This window comes from Somniosus microcephalus, chromosome 6 (assembly GCF_052327205.1).
Source record: "Somniosus microcephalus isolate GS21.2 chromosome 6, FLI_Smic_1.0, whole genome shotgun sequence".
NCBI classification, from domain to species: Eukaryota; Metazoa; Chordata; class Chondrichthyes; order Squaliformes; family Somniosidae; genus Somniosus; species Somniosus microcephalus.
In genome coordinates, this window is record NC_140992.1 from 47,375,701 (window position 1) to 47,398,380 (window position 22,680).

General features: G+C 45.2%; 1 protein-coding gene across 4 annotated transcripts in view; it reads left to right on the forward strand.

The window, feature by feature from the left end:
• atp11b (ATPase phospholipid transporting 11B) overlaps positions 1-22,680 on the forward strand; it is a 194,878-nt gene that overhangs the window by 167,409 nt on the left and 4,789 nt on the right. For all 4 annotated transcript variants that reach the window (XM_085990139.1, XM_085990137.1, XM_085990138.1 and 1 more), the window contains one exon: positions 21,504-21,637. In XM_085990139.1, the coding sequence (XP_085846265.1) occupies positions 21,504-21,597 (94 nt within the window). In that variant the 3' untranslated portion in view covers positions 21,598-21,637. The remainder of the gene's footprint in view (positions 1-21,503; positions 21,638-22,680) is intronic.

Genomic DNA, 22,680 nt, shown 5'->3' on the forward strand with positions numbered 1-22,680 from the left:
ATGGGAAAGGTCTGTTAAGTGAGTAGAATTTTTTCCCCACTTTTCTCTCTCCACTAAGGTAGAGACTGATGCTGAGGTACAGTTCCTTGGAGAGTGCCTAGTCCTCTGATACCTTGCCCAAGGGCCCATGCTAGATAGTGAGCATCTACAGTCAATCTAGTTGTGGGGGGACACGACAGCCAAGCCCAATCCTGTTCTCGCCTAATGTGCATATCCTGGATGATTTTTCTTTTGAATTCCCTCCTTAGCCCAATGATAGTAAAATCAAACATAGCATGCCTTTGTCTCATTGCTGCCCCAGCTAAGATCAGCTAACTGAATTTGGGGTCTTTCTGCTGTGTGGCTCAGTACCACATCAGTGGTGGAGGTACCGGAGCAGTGGTTATTTTACTAGACTATGACCATGAAACTATCGGATTGTCATTAAAACCCATCTGGTTCACTAATGTCCTTTAGGGAAGGAAATCTACTGTCCTTACCTAGCCTGGCCTATGTGATTCCAGACCACACCAATGTGGTTGACTCTGAACTGCCCTCTGAAATGGCCTAGCAAGCCACTCGGTTGTAACAAACTGCTACGAAAAACAATGAATAAAACAGGACGGACGACTCGGCCCCGACCTAGGCTCCTACAACAACGGCACACCCAGGTGATATTGGGGGACTTTAATTACCCAAATACTGATTGGGATAATGCAAGGGTAAAGGGAAAAGAGGGGCGGAATTTCTGAAATGTGTTCAGGAGAATTTCTTTGACCAGTATGTTCTTGGCCCAACTAGGAAGGAGGCATTGCTGGATCTGGTGCTGGGGAATGAGGTGGGTCAGGTCAACCAAGTGTCTGGGAGAACACTTGGGTACGAGTGATCATCGTATCATAAGATTTAGATTAGCAATGGAGAGAAGCAAGGAGCAATCTAGAGTGAAACTTCTAAACTGTAATAGGGCTAACTTCAATGGGATGCGAAAGGATCTAGCCAGGGTAAAATGGAACCAAAGACTGACGGGAAAAACTGTAACGGAACAATGGGTGATCTTTAAGGAGGAGATGTTCCAAGTACAGGCGAGGTACATTCCAACAAGAGGGAAGGGTAAGGGAACCAAAGCCAAGGGCTCCTTGAATGACGAGGGAGAAGATGATGAAACAAAAAAAGAGGGTGTATGATGCATGTCTGGTGAATTCTTCAAGGGAGAACCAAACCAAATACAATAAGTTGAGAGGGGAAGTGAAGATGAAAATAAGATTGGCAAAGAGAGAATATGAGAGTAGAATGGCAGTTAACATAAAAGGGAACCCAAAAAATTTCTACCAGCATGTAAACAGTAAGCGGGTAGTAAGAGGCGGGGTGGGGCCTGGAACTCGCTGCCGACGGAAGCAGACACACTCAATGTTTAACTCGAGGGGAGACTGGATAGGCACTTGAGGGAAATAAACTTGCAGGACTACGGGGATAGAGCGGGGGAATGGGACTGACTGGATTGCTGTGCAGATAGCCGGCGTGGACGCGATGGGCTGAATGGCCTCCTTCTGTGCCGTTATGACTCTGACATTGAGTAGTGCATTTACTCCCATCAGCCATCTGGGGAAACCTGAGGGTGGAAATTTTATTGCTGATCTATCTTTGTGGAAAGTTTTTCCACAGAACAGCATAAACATTTCCCAGCTTGCCCAGGAATTAATTGAAATAGCATATTTTAAGTTCAGTTAAGTTAAACTAACTTGCAACATGTCTATATGGATCTGTGTCATAATACAGAGATAATGAGCTCACCAGTACAATTCTAAACTCTAGTGTTAGATTCATGTGCGAAGAGAGCTTTCTGCAATATGCCTTGTCTAGGATGTCGTTAGTCCTGAGACTCATGGCTTTTCTATTATTTAGATGGAAGAGGACCAAAATAAAGTCAGGTCAGGATATGATGCTGCTGAAAGCAGGAACAGAGGGAAGAACAGTAGGTCACCGCTAGTTCATTTTTCCAGCTAGCAGGACAGTTCTTACTGTAGGTAGCATTTCTATTCCTACTGGTTTCAAGACATTTGTGTTTTGTGCATTGTCTTGCTGCAAGTTGAATAACAGCTTGTTTCCATTTATCTAGGTGAATGTTGGAACTTGTTTGTGACTTGCTTGGAATAGGATGCATGCTCTTAATCTATGCCATCCAGTTACGTTCCCTTTGTATCGTAATGCCTGTTGCATTTTATATTGAGATTTATTTGATCATGTATGAAATAGTCATCCATGGAATGCTTGGCTAACTCACATTTTATACCTTATATTTTGCACAAGTGAGACAACATATTGCAAAGTTAAAATTACATTTGTGTTTGTGTGCTAAATCAGCTTGTTAAAATGCATGTGATGTGTGAAAATAATACAAGATAATCAGAGGTTGAAATCACTAGAAAATTTGCGTAGCACCTGGTTATTCTTTTGGTTGGTTAATCCCTCTCTTCCTCACATCTACAAAGTTATTTTTTTATTATCATTTGCTATAACCATTTTTTTTAAATGTTTAAAAATATATTTTGAATTTTGATTACGGGAGGCTTTAGCATAAATTGAAGGAATACTGTTTTTGGTGTCTGACTAGTGCCTCCTGCTGATCATAACTTCACACTGTACAAATTCTGTGGGGAAAAATTCCAAGGGCACTGTTTTAAAGATGGAATTAAATCAACAGTGAAAATAGATACATTATTGCACTTGGGTAATCTGTAAAGTTGGTGAATGGTCCATATAAATTCTAAATGGTGTTCATGCTGCTCCAGCTTCTGCAACCTTTTCTAAAAAAAAATACACATTCCAGTTTGTCACTTCAGTCAAAAATGGGGCTTTCTAGGGCTAAAGTTTCAGATCGGTAGACAAGAAAATCACAACCTTAAGCAGGTCCGAACCCAGGAATTGCTTGTGATGCAACACTCAAGCAGCTATACCGCCATCTATACTTGGAAGGCAAAAGAAAACTTTAGACTTGAGAGTCTCATTTCCTTAAGAAATGTTTCTGGGAACACTTTAACCATTTTTATAAATGAGCAGACTTGCAAAATAGGAAAATAACAAAATCCTAGTTCAGAGGTTTAGGGTCCAAAGCCTGTAACCTATTTGGCAATTGCAGTTTCTATTACCAACTGGAATGGATGAGCAATTTATAATTGCACAAATCATCACCCAGCTCACAATATAAGAATTGGAAATGTATTGAATAACTGCCATCACTAATTATACTGCATGTGGATTCTGTTGAATCAAAGAGGAAATAGGCAGCTCCTGACTGGTCAGCAAGTGGATTCCATCAACAATTATCATGTCAGAGAAGCTAATGAAGTTGACAGTGGAGTTAAATTGCATTGAACAGGAAATGGAAAGTTTAAATCGCTGGCAGGTATGAACTAATACCTCAATCCAAACTGGAAGATTCTATGGTGACTGAGAAAGTCACCAACTCCATGTCAATCCCAGTTGAAATTCCCATATTTAAACGAGATATACATTGCTGAACAGTTTGTAAAAAAAAAAAAAATTTCTAACAATTAATAGAATTTTTACATGTATATTAGGAGATATAAAGGGGTAACTATGTACATAGTTGCAGCTACTTGTAGACCGCATTGCGGCGCTCGAGCTGCGGGTGGATGAATTTTGGAGCATGCGCGATGCTGAAAGGCTCGTGGATAACACGTTTAGCGAGTTGTGCACGCCTCAGGGTAGGGCAGCACAAGGGGTGACCATCAGGCGGAGCAACAAAGGCAGGCAGGTAGTGCAGGGAACCCCTGCGGACATCCCCCTTTCAAACAAGTATACCGTTTTGGATACTGTTGAGGGGGATGACTCACCAGGGGAAGGCAGCAGCGGCCAACTTCCTGGCACTGGGGGTGCTCCTGCTGCCCAGGAAGGGGGGAAAAAGAGTGGGAGAGCAATAGTGGTAGGGGATTCTATAGTAAGGGGAACAGATAGGCGTTTCTGTGGCCGTAGACGTGAATCCAGGATGGTTTGTTGCCTCCCTGGTGCCAGGGTCAAGGATGTCACTGAGCGGCTGCAGGGCATTCTGGAGGGGGAGGGAGAACAGCCAGTGGTCGTGGTCCACATTGGTACCAACGACATAGGTAAAAAGAGGGATGAGGTCCTGCAGCAAGAATTTAGGGAGCTAGGTGAAGGATTAAGGAGCAGGACCTCAAAGGTTGTAATCTCTGGATTACTCCCGGTGCCACGTGCTAGTAAGTATAGGAATAGGAAGATAGAACAGATGAATGCGTGGCTAAAGGGATGGTGCAGGGGGGAGGGCTTTAGTTTCCTGGATCACTGGGTCTGCTTCTGGGAAAGGTGGGACTTGTACAAGTCGGACGGTTTACACCTGAACCAGGGGGGAACCAATATCCTTGCGGGGAGGTTTGCTAGCACTGCTGGGGAGGGTTTAAACTAACTTGGCAGGGGGTTGGGGTACAGAGTGGAGCTATAGTAGGGGGTGATTTACGGCCAAATACAGAGGGAAAAACAAGTCAGCTGGGAAGGCAGAGCAAATATGTGAAGGCAAAAGAGAATATGGCAGGGCTGGAAGGCATTTATTTTAATGCAAGGAGTCTTGCAAATAAGGTGGATGAACTAAAGTTGTTGTTGAACACATGGGAGTACGATATTGTTGCTATCACGGAGACATGGTTGAGGGAGGGTCAGGACTGGCAGCTCAATATTCCGGGGTATAGAATCTTCAGGCGAGACAGAGGGGGGTGTAAAAGGGGAGGGGGTGTTGCAATATTAATTAAGGAGTCAATTACTGCTGTAAGGAGGGATGATATATTAGCGGGTTCCTCTAATGAGGCCATATGGGTAGAACTTAAAAACAAAAAGGGGGCAAGCACTTTGCTGGGAGTGTACTATAGGCCCCCAAACAGTCAGGGGGAGATAGAGGAACAGATATGTAGGCAAATCTCAGAGAAGTGCGAAAATAATAGGGTAATAATAGTGGGGGATTTCAACTTCCCCAATATAAATTGGGACAGTCAGAGTGTGAAAGGCTTAGAGGGTGCAAAATTCTTAAGGTGCATCCAGGAGAGCTTTTTGAGCCAACATGTAGAAAGTCCTACAAGAGAGGGGGCGATACTGGACCTAATTCTGGGGAATGTAGCCGGGCAAGTGGTGGAAGTGTCAGTAGGAGAGCATTTTGGCGACAGTGACCATAATTCGGTGAGATTTAAGGTGGTCATGGAAAAAGACAAAGACGGCCCGGAAATAAGGGTTCTAAATTGGGGGAAGGCCGATTTTAATATGATAAGGCAGGATCTGGCCAAAGTGGACTGGGAGCAGCTGCTTATAGGAAAATCCACATCAAAACAGTGGGAGACTTTCAGAAGGGAAATAGAGAGAGTACAACGCCAACATGTTCCTGTAAAGGTCAAGGGTGGGACCAACAAGCAAAGGGAACCTTGGATGACAAGGGATATACAAAAATGCATTAGAAATAAAAGGGGGGCTTTTGGCAGTTACAAAAGACTAAAGACAGAAGAAGCCCTAGAGGAGTATAAAAAGAGCAGGGGCATACTTAAAAAAGAAATTAGGAGGGGCCATGAAATAACACTGGCGAGCAAAATAAAGGAAAATCCTAAGATGTTTTATAAGTATATTAAGGGCAAGAGGATAACCAGGGAAAGGGTAGGGCCCATTAGGGACCAAAGTGGCAATCTGTGTGTAGAGCCAGAGGATGTAGGCGGGGTTTTAAATGAATTTTTTGCATCTGTGTTCACTATGGAGAAAGACGATGCAGACATAGAAATCGGGCAAGGGGACTGTGACATACTCGAACATATTAGCATCGAGAGGGAGGAGGTGCTAGCGGTTTTAGCAGGCCAAAAAGTGGATAAATCCCCAGGCCCGGACGAGATGTATCCCAGGCTGCTGTGGGAGGCAAAGGAGGAGATTGCAGGGGCTCTGACACAAATTTTCAGAACCTCTCTGGCCACAGGGGATGTACCAGAGGACTGGAGAACAGCTAACGTAGTACCATTATTCAAGAAGGGTAGCAGGGATAAACCAGGGAATTACAGGCCAGTGAGTCTAACATCTGTGGTGGGGAAATTATTGGAAAAAATTCTGAGGGACAAAATTAATCTCCACTTGGAGAGGCAAGGATTAATCGGGGATAGTCAGCATGGCTTTGTCAAGGGTAAATCATGTCTAACAAATCTGATCGAATTTTTCGAGGGGGTGACTAGTGGGGTGGATGAGGGAAATGCTGTGGATGTGGTTTACATGGACTTCAGTAAAGCTTTTGACAAAGTCCTGCATAGGAGACTGGTCAAGAAGGTAAGAGCCCATGGGATCCAGGGTGCCTTGGCGCGTTGGATCCTAAACTGGCTGAGTGGCAGGAGGCAGAGGGTGATGGTCGAAGGTTGCTTTTGTGACTGGAAGCCTGTGTCCAGTGGGGTACCTCAGGGATCGGTGCTGGGTCCCTTATTGTTTGTGATCTACATAAATGATTTGGATGAGAATGTAAAAGGTATGATCAGTAAGTTCGCAGATGACACGAAAATTGGTGGGGTGGTAAATTGCGAGGAGGAAAGCCTCCAGCTACAGGACGATATAAACGGGTTGGTCAGATGGGCGGAAAAGTGGCAAATGGAATTTAACCCTGAAAAGTGCGAGGTGATGCATTTTGGACGGACAAATAAGGCAAGGGCATACACAATGACTGGTAGGACCCTAGGAAGTACAGAGGGTCAGAGGGACCTTGGTGTACATGTACATAGATCCCTGAAGGCAGCGGAGCAGGTAGATAAGGTGGTTAAAAAGGCATATGGGATACTTGCCTTCATTAGCCGAGGCATAGAATATAAGAGCAGGGAGGTTATGATGGAGCTGTACAAAACGCTGGTGAGGCCACAGCTGGAGTACTGTGTGCAGTTCTGGTCGCCTCACTATAGGAAGGATGTGATTGCTTTGGAGAGGGTGCAGAGAAGATTCACCAGGATGTTACCTGGGATGGAGCGCCTCAGCTATGAAGAGAGGCTGGACAGGCTGGAGTTGTTTTCCTTGGAGCAGAGAAGGCTGAGGGGGGACCTGATTGAGGTGTACAAAATAATGAGGGGCATAGATAGGGTAGATAAAGAGGAACTTTTCCCCTTAGTGGGGGGGTCAATAACAAGGGGGCATAGATTCAGGGTAAGGGGCAGGAGATTTAGAGGGGATTTGAGGAGGAACTTTTTCACCCAGAGGGTGGTTGGAATGTGGAACTCAATGCCTGAAAGGGTGGTGGAGGCAGGAACCCTCAACATTCAAGAAGCATTTGGATGAGCACTTGAAATGCCATTGCATACAAGGCTATGGACCAAATGCTGGAAAATGGGATTAGACTGGACAGGGATGGATGGGCGGCGCAGACACGATGGGCCGAAGGGCCTCTTTCTGTGCTGTAAAACTCTATGACTCTATGACTCTATTAGAAGAGACTTCCCCATACAGTGATTCTTCATTTTAGAGTGAAATCAAAAACCACACCTACCTTTTTTGAAGCTCCACAACAAGTTCTATTCAAAGTAAGCCAGTTGTTCATTTATAAATATTCTTTCATGCCATGCATTTAGAGTGAATTATTCTGCCTTCCAACCCCTTTGAGGAAATATCTAGATTATATAAATCTGTGTTCTGAACCTGATGCATGATATTTTCTCTGTAGTACCCAAAGGCCAGTTCTATACAATTCCACTTGCTGACCAGTCAGGAGCTGTCCATTTCCTCTTTGATTCAACAGAATCCACATGCAGTATAATTAGTGATGGCAGTTATTCAATAAATTTCCAATTCTTATATTCAACGATCTGCCTAGGTTATATTTCATTTCATTTCATTTCCTGAGCCATGAGTTGAGACAACTAGCTGCCACAACCACCTTCTCAATTAGCTTTATAATTTTAAGAACTTGAATCATTTATTTCCCTCTACCATACCTGTTTCTTTCTAATGAGATAACTTCAATAGTTCGTCATTGCTGCCTGTTTAGCCAACTAGACAGCCCCTTTGTCTTAGATACAATGACCAAAACTGCACAGTTCATCAAAATTAGGGCTATGTTTTCCTTCATTAGGTTTAATTAAGAAATAGTAAACAGATGCCAGTAACACCACTTTATATTTACAGCTAAAATTCTCTCAAAAACTGGCAAGCTGATAATATATCCCTTTTGGCCTTTAACCTCCATATGTAAATGAGATATTGCTAACATTCCATATGGAGACACTATCCCGACTGCAAGAACTTTAGTGCTTGATTTCTCTTGGCGCACACGCAACGTTTTGGTCCAACTTGGTACCAAAGCATTTTTCTACTCCCAGGTCGGATATAGAATCCAACATCGCATTGAACATTGTCAGTTCTGGTTGAATGACTAGAGCATCCAGGTTGCTTGTAGTAATCAGCCAGCCTCCATACTTTTGAGCACAGACTTTGGTACTGCCCAAAACTGTTGTCTTTCCCTTCAAATTGCTTATTGATCCAGATCAATTCCAGTAGCAAGGCTCAACATGAAACAGCTCAGAACTGACTCAATAACATATGCGTACTTCCTCAGAAAAAAGAATAGGGTGTCAGTGAAGGAGCTCTAAACCATTTGGTTTCCTGAAGGATTCCTTCAGCTCTATGTCGTCAATCTTTAAAATCTCATCCTATTATATGATTAACTTGGTCAAAATGAAATCTATCATCTTCCCTCACCACTCCTAGCCATGGTATTGGCCCAAACAGATTGCCCTGTAGAGTTTAAGGCCGTGTACTGGTACAGGCAATTATAGAGCCAGTTTCTATTTTGAAGGCTGATAAACATTAGTGGTTGATTTCAGTACCAAGCACCAACAGGAAAACTGACTCACTTTAAGACTTAACCATGCCGTTAAAATGGTGTACACAGTACTGCCCCCCGATGATCAAAATCCACGACAAGGCCTTGGACAACATGGACCACTTTCCATACCTTGGGAGCCTACTGTCAACAAGGACAGACGTCGACGATGAAGCCCAACACCGCCTTCAGTGTGCCAGTGCAGCCTTCGGTCGCCTGAGGAAGCGTGTTTGAAGACCAGGATCTCAAACCTGGCACTAAGCTCATGGTCTACAGAGCAGCAGTGATACCTGCCCTGCTGTATACCTCAGAGACATGGACCATGTACAGCAGGCACCTCAAAGCACTGGAGAGGTACCACCAACGCTGCCTCCGCAAGATCCTGCAAATCCATTGGCAGGATAGGCGCACCAACGTCCGTGTTCTGGCTCAGGCCAACATCCCCAGCATCGAAGCTTTGACCACGCTCGATCAGTTCCGATGGACGGGTCACATTGTCTGCATGCCCGATACAAGACTCCCAAAACAAGCGCTCTACTTGGAGCTCCAGCACAGCAAGAGAGCCCCAGGTGGGCAGAGGAAACGCTTCAAGGACACCCTCAAAGCCTCCTTGAAAAAGTGTAACATCCCCACTGACACCTGGGAATCCCTGGCCCAAGACCGCACAAAGTGGAGGAGAAGCATCCGGGAAGGCGCCAAACACCTCGAGTCTCTTTGCCGGGAGCAAGCGGAAGCCAAGCTCAAGGAGCGCACGTCAACCCAAGCACCCCACCCACCCGCCCCTTCAACCACCATCTGCCCCACCTGTGACAGAGACTGTAGGTCCCGCATTGGACTAATCAGTCACCTGTGAACTCATTTTTAATGCAGGTCATCCTCGGTTCCGAGGGACTGCCGAAGAAGACGACGACTTGCACTGGAATGGACAAGCCTTAACTTTTTCTGGCGAGTTTAGCGCATATATATCAGATAAGTACAGCAACTTCATGCTGCTCCATGTATTTCAATAGGCATCTCAGACAGCAACTTCCTGATTCACGCATTTAATTGCGTATGTGCAATCGCTGGAAGATACTGACCGATTTACACATTAATAACGGTGAGCATTGTAGGCCGTTATTTATTCCGCAAAGTCCGGCCCAATGTTACCTCAATTTTGCAAACATTGTCACAAGTCAACTTGACAGAGCAACTAAAGCATGTGTGCACTCCCTGTCTTTAACTGGGAAGGTCAGAATTATGACAGGACAAATTTAATATTATCTACAGAGGGAAGGGGTTGCAATGCAGATTTGTCATTATTACTATTAGAATATTTTAATCTGTTCAACTCAACACTTCAGAGGTGAAATTATCAGTTTTCAGCAGGGACAGAGCCCAAATAAACAAGTTGCCAATTGACACAATACTCAAACCGGTTGATTTATACAGCGATAGATACATAGAAACATAGACGATAGGAGCAGGAGTAGGAGAATTTGAAGCAGCCTCACTGATCTCTGTGCCTATCATTATCTTTGGGTTTTGGGTATAGGACAGCTGTGACTCCTCGGCTAGTGTAATTTCTACCTCTGTTGGGAACTCACTGGGTTGTCGGTGTACAGAATGCTCTGGCTGCTCTTGCCTGCTATAATAGCAGTAGTTCTGAGATTTTCTTTTGCTGTAGTGTGATGCAGTTGTACAATGGAGTCTGCATGTCCCAAGTCCGGACACGGGATTAGATAATTGATAACACTGAGAATCCAAAGTATTGCTTGTATGTACCTACTGAAAGGTAGATATATAGAATGCCAGTGATTGCTTCCGCTGTTCTCGGGCCAAACATTTGCAACACAGCTTTTTTGAGTTGTGACAGTATTTGCATCTCCTGTGCAGCACCACCCACAACCTTATGTACCTTTTGTGTGAAAGCTAAATTTTGTCTGGTTTTCTTGATCCCATGGAATCTGTTCTGACCCTCTTGTCATTTTCAACAGGTGGTAGACATGATCTTGCACAATCAAATTTACCACATCAGTCAAGTGTGCTTTTCTGTTCCTTTGCCATCCTGGCTCTAAAGCATCTGCTAGTAGAGTAAAGCCTTATTGGCACTTAGAGGCTGTGGTAAACCACTGTTATACCTGCCTGTGTGGGTGTTTGTATTCCACTGTGTACATGTCTGTACATGCCTCGGCTGACTCCTCCCACGAGTCCAGGTATAAAGGTGACTGCTCCACAGTCCCTCTATTCTGGACTGGTCGACCACTCGAGGCACACCTTCATTCTCTTGTTAATAAAAGCCTGTTAGTTACTTGCTTAACATCAGTCTTTTGAGTAATTGATAGCGCATCAATTTTATTAACAAGATTTTTTTATAATGGAGAAGATCCTCACACCAGCATGCCTGGACTTAGACCATCGGGAGGCGGACGCATCCACCAAGTTTGCTCACTGGCGTAGGTGCTTTGAAAGATTCCTGATCGCCTCCGCTGCAACGGTCAAATCGGATGAGGACAAACTGGATGTCCTGACCTCCAAAGTGAACCACCGAGCGTACTCGGTCATCCAGGACGCGACCTTGTACACTGCTGCTTTCAAGCTCCTCAAGGACCAGTACACGCGCCCAGTGAACGAGGTGTACGCCAGGCACCTCCTGGGGAGTCGTAAACAACCACCTGGGGAATCGACCGAGGAATACCTTCAGGCACTGTCTGTGCTTGGCCGGGCCTGTGGTTGTAAGGATGTAAAGGCCGCCGTGTACACAGAGGAACTTATCCGGGACGCTTTTGTAGCGGGCCACAGGTCCAATTACACCCGACAGCGACTGTTGGAGCAGAGTGACCTCGACCTCAACAAGGCCTCTGAACTCGCACTATCATTGGACGCAGCCTACCGGGGCATGGATGCCTACTCCTCTGCACCGCGGGGAACGACAGCCTGGGACACGGTAGGACCGTCTCATAGCGCCGTGCCACCCCAGCAACGGCCCAACTACCGCAGCAGTGTCCCAAGGCCAGAAATGCTACTTCTGTGGCCAGGCCAAACACCCCAGAGCGCGCTGCCCGGCGAAAAATGCGATCTGCTCGGGCTGTGGGAAGAAGGGACACTACGCCAGCGTCTGCAGGGCCAAAGCCACCCCGAACCCCAGCAGCGCCGCGTGCGGGCCGCCATCTTGGGCCTCCCCAGCCATGTGCGAACCACCGGAACAGCAGCCATTTTGGACGCCTCCAGCCACATGGGGATCATGGACGCCGCCATCTTGGACGCCAGCTGGGACGCAGCAGGCCCCCAACACCGCCTCATCTGATACCCGCAGCGACACACCGACCCCTACGCTGGCCTCCGTTACACTGGACCAAGCAAGACCGCACCAACTGGCCCGGTCCACAATGGACATTAAAGTAAATGGTCACGAAACAATCTGCCTTTTTGACTCTGGGAGCACGGAGAGCTTCATCCACCCCGACACAGTGCGGCGTTGCTCTCTCCCAGTCCTGCCTGCGCACCAGCGGATTTCTATGGCCTCCGAGTCCCAGTCGGCGGACATTGGCGGCTACTGCGTGGTGACACTCTTAGTAGACGGGACTGTGTACGATAATTTTAAACTTCTGGTCCTGCCCCACCTCTGCGCTGCCGTTCTACTGGGGTTAGATTTTCAGTGCCACCTTAAGTGTTACGATGGCGTACGGTGGACACCTCCCCCCCACTCACAGTCCGCAGCCAGCAGCTTCCAAATTGCCCGCCGCGCACCAGGTGCAACCTCTCCACACTCAGTCACCCCCCCCCCCCCCAACTGTTTGCTAACCTCACCCCCAACTGTAAGCCCATCGCCACAAAGAGCAGGCGATACAGTGCCGGGGACAGGGTTTTCATTAAAACCGAAGTGGAGCGGCTCCTGAAGGAAGGGATTATTGAGGGCAGCACCAGCCCCTGGCGAGCCCAGGTTGTGGTCGTTAAGACCGGCGAGAAGCAGCGCCTGGTCATCGACTACAGCCAGACAATAAATCGCTACACCCTGCTGGACGCTTACCCACTCCCCCGCATAGCTGATATGGTCAACCAGATCGCGCAGTACCGCGTCTTCTCGACCATTGACCTGAAATCAGCGTACCACCAGCTCCCTATCCGCCCTGAGGACCGCCAGTATACTGCCTTTGAGGCAAACGGCCGCCTCTATCACTTCCTTAGGGTTCCTTTTGGCGTCACCAACGGGGTCTCCGTCTTCCAAAGGGAGATGGACTGGATGGTCGATCAAAATGCGTTGCAGGCCACTTTCCCATAGCTGGACAATGTGACCATCTGCGGCCATGACTTGCAGGACCATGACGCAAACCTCGAAAAATTCCTCTGCACCGCCCAACTCCTGAACCTGACGTATAACAAGGAGAAGTGCATATTCCGCACAACCCGCCTCACCATCCTTGGCTGTGTTGTGGAACACGGAGTCACCGGTCCCGACCCCGACCGGATGCGTCCCCTTATGGAACTCCCACTGCCTCAAGGCCCTGAAGAGGTGGCTAGGGTTTTTCTCCTATTACGCCCAGTGGGTCCCCTACTATGCGGACAAGGCCCGTCCGCTGATCAAGTCCACCTCTTTTCCCTTGACGGCAGAGGCCCGCTTAGCCTTCCACCGTATCAAGGAAGACATTGCCAAAGCCACCATGCATGCAGTGGACATATCCATCCCCTTCCAGGTGGAAAGCGACACGTCCGACTTTGCCCTGGCCGCTACCCTTAATCAGGCGGGGAGACCCGTGGCCGCCTTTTCACAAACCCTCCAGGGCCCGGAGACCAGACACTCTGCTGTTGAGAAGGAGGCCCAGGCTATTGTGGAGGCTGTGCGTCATTGGAGGCACTACCTGGCCGGAAAACGATTTACCCTGCTCACTGACCAGCGTTCAGTTGCTTTTATGTTTAACAACAAGCAGAGGGGCAAAATCAAAAACGACAAGATCTTGAGGTGGAGAATCGAACTTTCCACCTACAATTACGAGATCTTGTACCGGCCCGGGAAGCTCAATGAACCCCCGGATGCTCTATCGCGTGGCACCTGCGCCAGCGCGCAGATCGATAGACTGCGGGCCCTCCACAATGACCTCTGCCACCCGGGGGTCACCAGGTTCTTCCACTTCATCAAGGCCCGCAACCTGCCTTACTCCATTGAGGAGGTCAGGACCATGACCAGGAACTGCCAAGTCTGCGCTGAGTGCAAACCGCACTTTTATAGACCAGACAGGGCTCACCTGATAAAAGCCACTCGCCCCTTCGAGCGCCTGAGCGTTGATTTTAAAGGGCCTCTCCCCTCCTCCGACCGCAATGTGTACTTCCTCAACATTATTGATGAGTACTCCCGTTTCCCGTTCGCCATCCCCTGCCCGGACATGACCAGTGCCACGGTCATTAAATGTCTGAACGACCTCTTCACCCTGTTCGGTTTCCCCAGCTATATCCATAGCAACCGGGGCTCATCGTTTATGAGCGACGAACTCCGCCAGTACCTGCTCGCTAGGGGTATTGTCACAAGCAGGACCACCAGTTACAACCCCCGGGGGAACGGACAGGTGGAAAGAGGGAATGCGACAGTTTGGAAGGCCGCCCTGCTAGCCTTAAAGTCTAGGGGCCTTCCGACCTCCCGCTGGCAGGATGTGCTCCCCGATGCGCTCCACTCTATTTGGTCACTGCTCTGCACTGCCACTAACGCCACCCCTCATGAGAAAATGTTTGTCTTCCCAAGGAAGTCCACATCGGGGACATCGCTACCGCCATGGCTGACGTCCCCAGGGCCGGTCCTACTGAGAAGACACGTGAGGACCCATAAAACGGACCCCCTGGTCGAGAGGGTCGACCTCCTCCACGCCAACCCCCAGTACGCTCACATTGCGTACCCGAATGGGCGGGAGGACACAGTCTCCATACGAGACCTCGCACCCTCGGGGGCCCCAGTTACCCACTACCACCCCCCCCCCCCCCCCAACGATCCAATATCCAACCCCAGCAGACGGCACGCCTGGGCCCCGCGACCCGCTCGACACCCACGAGGACTACACACCAGTGCCCCAGCCTTCGCGGGACTCGACGCCGGAAGCTTCACTGCCCCTGCCATCGCCACGTCGATCACAGCGGCAGACAAGACCTCCGGAGAGACTCCAATACACAAACTTTTAATACACTTCACCCCGCCGGACTCATTTTTAAACAAGGGGTGAATGTGGTAAACCACTGTTATACCTGCCTGTGTGGGTGTTTGTATTCCACTGTGTACATGTCTGTACATGCCTCGGCTGATTCCTCCCACGAGTCCAGGTATAAAGGTGACTGCTCCACAATCCCTCTGTATTCTGGACTGGTCGACCACTCGAGGCACACCTTCATTCTCTTGTTAATAAAAGCCTGTTAGTTACTCGCTTAACCTCAGTCTTTTGAGTAATTTATAGCGCATCAGAGGCTGCTTGTGAAAATGCTAACCTGTGATTCTTAAGTCGTTCAAAACAATTTGCTAAACATGACGAATGGTAGCTAGCATCTAGCTGTTCAGTAGACACTTGGGTGTTCTTCACATATCAGAAGATAATTAGGGATGAGGAGGGTCATTCAACCCATTTTACGGCATTCAACCAGATTGATTTTAGAGCCCCCAAGTGCAGCCACCAATTGGTTCTTATTGTTATAGGGATTTCATCCCCACTATTCTATCTGGGAGTCCATTCCATATGTTGATCACTGTAAAGAAAAACTTCCTGATATCAGTCCTAAATTTGTCTTTTACTAGCTGAAACCTGTGACCCCTTGTTTTACTCTTGCAGTTTAATCCAACAGAATTTTCCAGATTTACTTCTTGCATGGTGTTTACAGCTTTGTATTCCTTGATAAACCAACATCTGTCAAAGTTGAAGAGCCCCAATTTTCTCCAGTCCTTCCTCATAACTGAGAACTGGGATCATCCTTGTGGCTCTCCTTTGCACTGCCGTTGCTTGAATGTCTCCCTTGTGTCTGATCAGAACTGTAAACACTACTCAAGGTATGGTCTGACTAAATAGCTGTACAGTATGATCATGACTCTGACTTGTATTCAGCTATGGCTCAATGGAAAAACCGCACATGCGTGGAGTTTTGAATGGGCCATGCAGCCAAAAAAAAATTAGAGGGACCATTGCATTGCACTATTTTGAAAAAGAGCAGGGGAGTTCTCACCTGTGCCCTGGCCAATATTTATCCCTAACCAACATCACAAAAACAGATTATCTGGTCATTATCATTGTGGGACCTTGCTGTGTGCAAATATATATACAGGTGTCAGCTGTGGCTCAGTTAATAGCACACTTGCCCCTGAGTGAGAAGGTTGTGGGTTCAAGTCCCACTCCAGGGACTTGAGCACATAAAGCTAGGCTGACACTCCAGTACAGTGCTGAGGGAGTGCTATACTGTTGGATGTACCGCCTTTCGGATGAGTCGTTAAACCAAGGCCCCATCTGCCCCCTCAGGTGGATGTAAAATATCCCATGGCGCTATTTCTAAGAAGAGCAGGGGAGTTATCCCCGGTGTCCTGGCCAATATATATCCCTCAACCAACATAACAAAAACAGATTATCTGGTACATTATTACATTGCTGTTTGTGGGACCTTGCTGTGTGTAAATTGGCTGCCGTGTTTCCCAAATTACAACAGTGACTCCACTTCAAAAAGTACTTAATTGGCTGTAAAGCGCTTTGAGACGTCCGGTGGTCGTGAAAGGTGGCTAATTCATAGGTTGTATTACAAGGCGGTAATGCATTAAGGAATTGGGACATTGTCATAAGTGGTTTTATTTAGTTTTTCAGGTTTGAGCAAGTTTGTGAGGGTGGTAGTTTTTAATTCCTGGTGGGACATGCCATGAATAACAAAGCTTCTATGATCACACAATCTGAACTGAGATTAAGATTTATTTCACTGAATGTCACGGGGTGGTGGTGGGTGGGGTGATGTATACCGTGTATAAAAATCCAGGGCCAGCAGCACTAAGCCCTGAAGACCAAATTGATTTTGCAGTCATTGATGAATTAGCACATCTCAGCAAAAGCAGTAGAGGTATTTTTTGTTATAAAATTTTTAAGTAAATCTACATTGTGAACAATTTTATCTAGAGTAAAATTTTACATTTATATAATGTGTAATGTAGAAAATATTCCAACTACTTCAGAGATGTAACAAAAAACTGATAGAGCCAAAGAAGGAGATATTAGGAGGTGTGACCAGAAGGCCAAAGAAGGAGATATTGGAAGGAAGTGGATTTAAAGGAAGGCATCAGCACTGAAAAGCCCTATCCAAAGTCACATCTATAAATTCTAGCTAGATTAGGAGCCCTATTTGAATTCACAGAGTTCAGATTGCTGCTATTTCTTTCCAGTACCTGCCTCTGATGGGGATGATTGAAACAACCCTATAGGCCTTGATTTATGAAAACTGTCAGGGAAATGAGACCTTTTAATTCCTTAGGTTGGCCTATGAGATTTGAACAAGGTAACATGTTGAACCTTTCTTTGTATGTGTGAACTTAATTTTTCCATTCAGAATGAGTGCTTTGCCTCATGTGCCCCAAGTTAAAGATGGAAAAATCAGTGTCAGTAAAACTCAATATCCAGTGAGATAAAACTGAACTCCAATATAATGCTCCCAAGATCATATAGCCTGTTGGCACTCACCTTCAAGGCTCACAAATGAATAATGGCCACTTGGATAAGAAACCAAATGGTGACTGGCATCAGTGGAGCAAAACTGTAGAGTGCTTTCAAGAAGGAAGGGAAGGCATTGTTTTAATAACTTTATTTGCCCTCATCTTGATTGAATTCACAGATGGTTGGCCAAATGTGTTATCATTTGGTACAGGGGTAGGGCAGGCTTCAGGCCACACCTCTTTTGGCCAAAGAACTGCTCCAGTCGTCTCAGGAAATTAACTTTTTATTCACCAATTGCATTTTTTTAAATTGAAATTAAATATTTGTTAGTTGATACGCACAGGGGTTTAGCTTTCTATGTACAGAGGATGAAATATTTTCATTAAGGTAAGCAGGTTTTTTTTCCTTTGGGAGAAGGATCGTAGGGGAAATTCATTACTAAATGGAGATTAGAAAATTTTGTAGTAGAGTGGATTTCTTTGTAGCTTCTTGCCAGGTCTGGGGTCATCAGGTAAATTGGAGCGCATTGTACCTGGGTAGTGGCCATTTCATGGGCCAAAAGTGTTGACCTATATAAGAACATAAGAAATTGGAGCAGGAGTAGGCCATATGGCCCCTCGCGCCTGCTCCGCCATTCAATAAGATCATGGCTGAGCTTCTACATCAACTCCACTTTCCTGGCCTATCCCCATATCCCTTGATTCTCTTAGTGCCCAAAAATATATCAATCTCTATCTCGAATATACTCATTGACTGAGCATCCACAGCCCTCTGGGGTAGAGAATTCCAAAGATTCACAATCATCTGAGTGAAGAAATTACTCATCAGTCCTAAATGGCCAACTCCTTATCCAGAGATGATAACTCCTAGTTCTAGACTCTCCAGCCAAGGGAAATAGCCTCTCAACATCAACCCTCTAAATATTTTATACGTTTCAATGAGATCACCTCTCATTCTTCTAAACTCCAGAGAATATAGGCCCATTCTACTTAATCTCTCATAGGACAGCCCCCTCATCACAGGAATCAATCTATTGAACCTTCGTTGCTCCCCCTCTAAGGCAAGTATATTCTTCCTTGGGTAAGGAGACCAAAACGCTACACGGTACTCCAGGTGTGGTCTCACTGAAGTCTGATATAATTGCAGTAAGACTTCCTTACTCTTAACGCCCTTCCAATAAAGGCTCACATACCATTTGCCTTCCTAATTTCTGGCTGTACCTGCATGTTAACATTGTGATTCCTGTACAAGGACACCCAAACCCCTCTGAATACCAACATTTGCTAGACTTTCACCTTTTTAAAAAATAAAAAAAATATCCTCCTTTTCAAGGACCTAGACCAGTATGCATACTTTCATTAAATGTTCTTGACTTGACAGATTGGGGCATTAAATGTTTTGGTGCTATTCTGCTCCAAGCCACCTTTGGAGACTTGGTGTGGATTAGTGTCCTATTTTATGTGAAGTTGAATAAATGAGAAAGTATGTTCAATTATTTACTGTATTTATGGTGGTCTTCACTCTTTGAAACAAGCTCATTGACTACATATAGATTGCCCTCCCAACCTTCCCTTAATTCCTATTTTCCTGGCATAGCCTGAAGCTACTCAACCCTTATTGGTTTCAACAATCTTGTGTTACCTGGGCTCCCAATGTTGCTTTCTCTGATCTTGGTACTGAGGGTGCAATCCAGGATGAGATCTTAGATCTTAAATACAGCAGTGTGGGAGAAGATCACTTGGACTGTGTGGGGCTCAAATTTCTTAATGGGACAATGTTCTCAGTTGTTGTCTGCACAGGATAACAATGACCTATGTGTATGTACAGTGTGAGGAAGACCATACCTATGTGTATGTACAGTGTGAGGAAGACCATACCTATGTGTATGTACAGTGTGAGGAAGACCATACCTATGTGTATGTACAGTGTGAGGAAGACCATACCTATGTGTATGTACAGTGTGAGGAAGACCATACCTATGTGTATGTACAGTGTGAGGAAGACCATACCTATGTGTATGTACAGTGTGAGGAAGACCATACCTATGTGTATGTACAGTGTGAGGAAGACCATACCTATGTGTATGTACAGTGTGAGGAAGACCATACCTATGTGTATGTACAGTGTGAGGAAGACCATACCTATGTGTATGTACAGTGTGAGGAAGACCATACCTATGTATGTACAGTGTGAGGAAGACCATACCTATGTGTATGTACAGTGTGAGGAAGACCATACCCGTGTATGTACAGTGTGAGGAAGACCATACCCGTGTATGTACAGTGTGAGGAAGACCATACCTATGTGTATGTACAGTGTGAGGAAGACCATACCTATGTGTATGTACAGTGTGAGGAAGACCATACCTATGTGTATGTACAGTGTGAGGAAGACCATACCTATGTGTATGTACAGTGAGGAAGACCATACCTATGTGTATGTACAGTGAGGAAGACCATACCTATGTGTATGTACAGTGAGGAAGACCATACCTATGTGTATGTACAGTGTGAGGAAGACCATACCTATGTATGTACAGTGTGAGGAAGACCATACCTATGTGTATGTACAGTGAGGAAGACCATACCTGTGTATGTACAGTGTGAGGAAGACCATACCTATGTGTATGTACAGTGTGAGGAAGACCATACCTATGTGTATGTACAGTGTGAGGAAGACCATACCTATGTGTATGTACAGTGTGAGGAAGACCATACCTATGTATGTACAGTGTGAGGAAGACCATACCTATGTGTATGTACAGTGTGAGGAAGACCATACCTATGTATGTACAGTGTGAGGAAGACCATACCTATGTGTATGTACAGTGAGGAAGACCATACCTGTGTATGTAGAGTGTGAGGAAGACCATACCTGTGTATGTAGAGTGTGAGGAAGACCATACCTATGTGTATGTACAGTGTGAGGAAGACCATACCTATGTGTATGTACAGTGTGAGGAAGACCATACCTATGTGTATGTACAGTGTGAGGAAGACCATACCTATGTGTATGTACAGTGTGAGGAAGACCATACCTATGGTGGTTTCATTGTTGTATTCCATGTACAGTACTATAGAATATAGGTTTGCGTTTTAACTGGGATTAAAGTCCTTTTGAGATTATTTTCATTGCACATGCCTCTGCTTCGTGCATTTTATATACCACCTATGGACTTTCACTTCATTTCCTCTCCTCCTCCCCAGTTAACAGCTACAATGTGGCTTCTTGGTTTAAAAAAAACACAGAAGCTGAATTGAATTATTGGATGATTGTTTATAAAATATTCGTAACATCACATCAACTTGAAACACATACTAGTTATCAGCATAGCTCTGGCAATATACTTGTCATAGCATGTGATCTAACGTCTAATGATGGTGCGTTACTGGCATGTAATGTTTCTGATGAAAAGTACCAAAAATTCTGCTGCATATCTGACTTGTGCATAATAATGCATTGTGAACTTTGCAATGAAAGATATGCATGTTGCAAGTATTGTAGGGAGCCTAAGTTTCATAACAGGTACTTGTTTTAACCCAATGGTTTTATTCCAATGTGATCAGCTGTCGCCTTCCTTTACTGTACTGTTCTTAACCCAGGATGGGCCATTCTGGGCGATGCCCTCTGTTAATGAGTCTCCATATCAAGTACCCGTTTGTAGAGTGAGATGCATCACCTTGTTGATGGTTCATCTTCAGCCTTTTCTGTTATGTCTCTTCCACCCCCAACCATCAAGATAAGATGCCTCATCACACAGCCCAGCTCAGAACCAGAAGGTTTGCCTAAATGACGCACATCAGTTTTAATGATGGTTAAAGCTGAGATTTGAAGATTCCTGTTCTTGAAATATCCCAGCTAGTTAAATTTCAATGCAGATTCAAATGATAATTTATAAATATACAAATAATAGTGCAGTATAAATATACAGAGTAAAATGGCAAAAGCTTAAATTTTAGATTACGTTTGTAAATAATGGATCATCTTGTATGTTATTGCACGCTATGCTCCTTGCAAATAAACGTATTTTTGCTTCTTTTGCCCTGCAGCTCACGGAGGCCAATTCTGGCGTCACCTGTCTGGAATCGATTTGCTGTTACTCAAACAGAGAAACAGCATGTTCACCTCTTAGAAGAATACTAGATCAAGTAATGGGAAAGTGCAACTCCTTGCGAGTCAACAGGTGTGGAATTTTTCTAAATAGACTGTGCTGCAAGCATTTCTCTTATCAACTGGAACATGAGGATCCTGCTGCTGTTGATGTATAGACCAGCTGTAGGTGTGCCTGCATAAAACTAAAGGCTGTTCCTGTTTCTAAAACATTTAAAATGTTGGGCAAACAGTAAGTTTGCAGTTGGGGTGTGGGAGAAGGGGGTTGATCCCAGCAGTAAGAGAAAAGAAAATTGAACTTTAGTTTTATCAAAGTACTTTGTATTGTCTGATTCTTTTTTGTGATGGGTATAAGTAGGAATTTCCTGTCATTCTTTACTTGCTTTGTCTATATGATCAGAAATTGTATAATTTTCTGTCGAATTGGGAATTTTTCAAACTGTGTGTTCTTCGCAGTGTCGTGGACCTTCGAGCTTATGTTGAGCTTGCTTTCTTCTGCTAATGATAGTTATTACCAACCAAAAACTTTGTGGGTATTTCCTCACTATATCTGTCCTAAATTTTGAAGCATTCTCAAGCCCTATCTTTGTGTGGTAAATTTTTGCTAAGAATTTATCTGTGGTGTCTGTGTGTTTGTTCACACTTTCACTTTTCCTGAGTTGCTGGTTATAAATCATCAAAACTGGATTTAAAGGCTCCTAAATCATCATGCACGTGGTTACTCAACCAAGCAGTAAGATGGCAGTTCACAATCTAAGTACCATGTTTTCTTTTTCTAAAATGACTGACACTGAATGAACTTTTTGGGGGGGGGGGGGGAATTCAGGACAGACAAGTTACTGAGCTAAATCTACATTTAAAATCAATTTATTTGTCCTGTCCTTATTAAAAAGAATATCACATTATGCTTCATCAACTTTTCAAAAGCTATCAGATACTCTTACTGGTTAACACTGGGTTAAAGAAATAGTTTTGGTCATGAAGTGTCTACTGGTACTGAAATTGTGTATCATTTTCATTATCACAGTGATTGAGAATCAAATCTGTTAATGATTTAATTAATTAATTCAACATTCACTCATTCGGTTCAAATTCTCATCCTCAAACTTTTGTAGT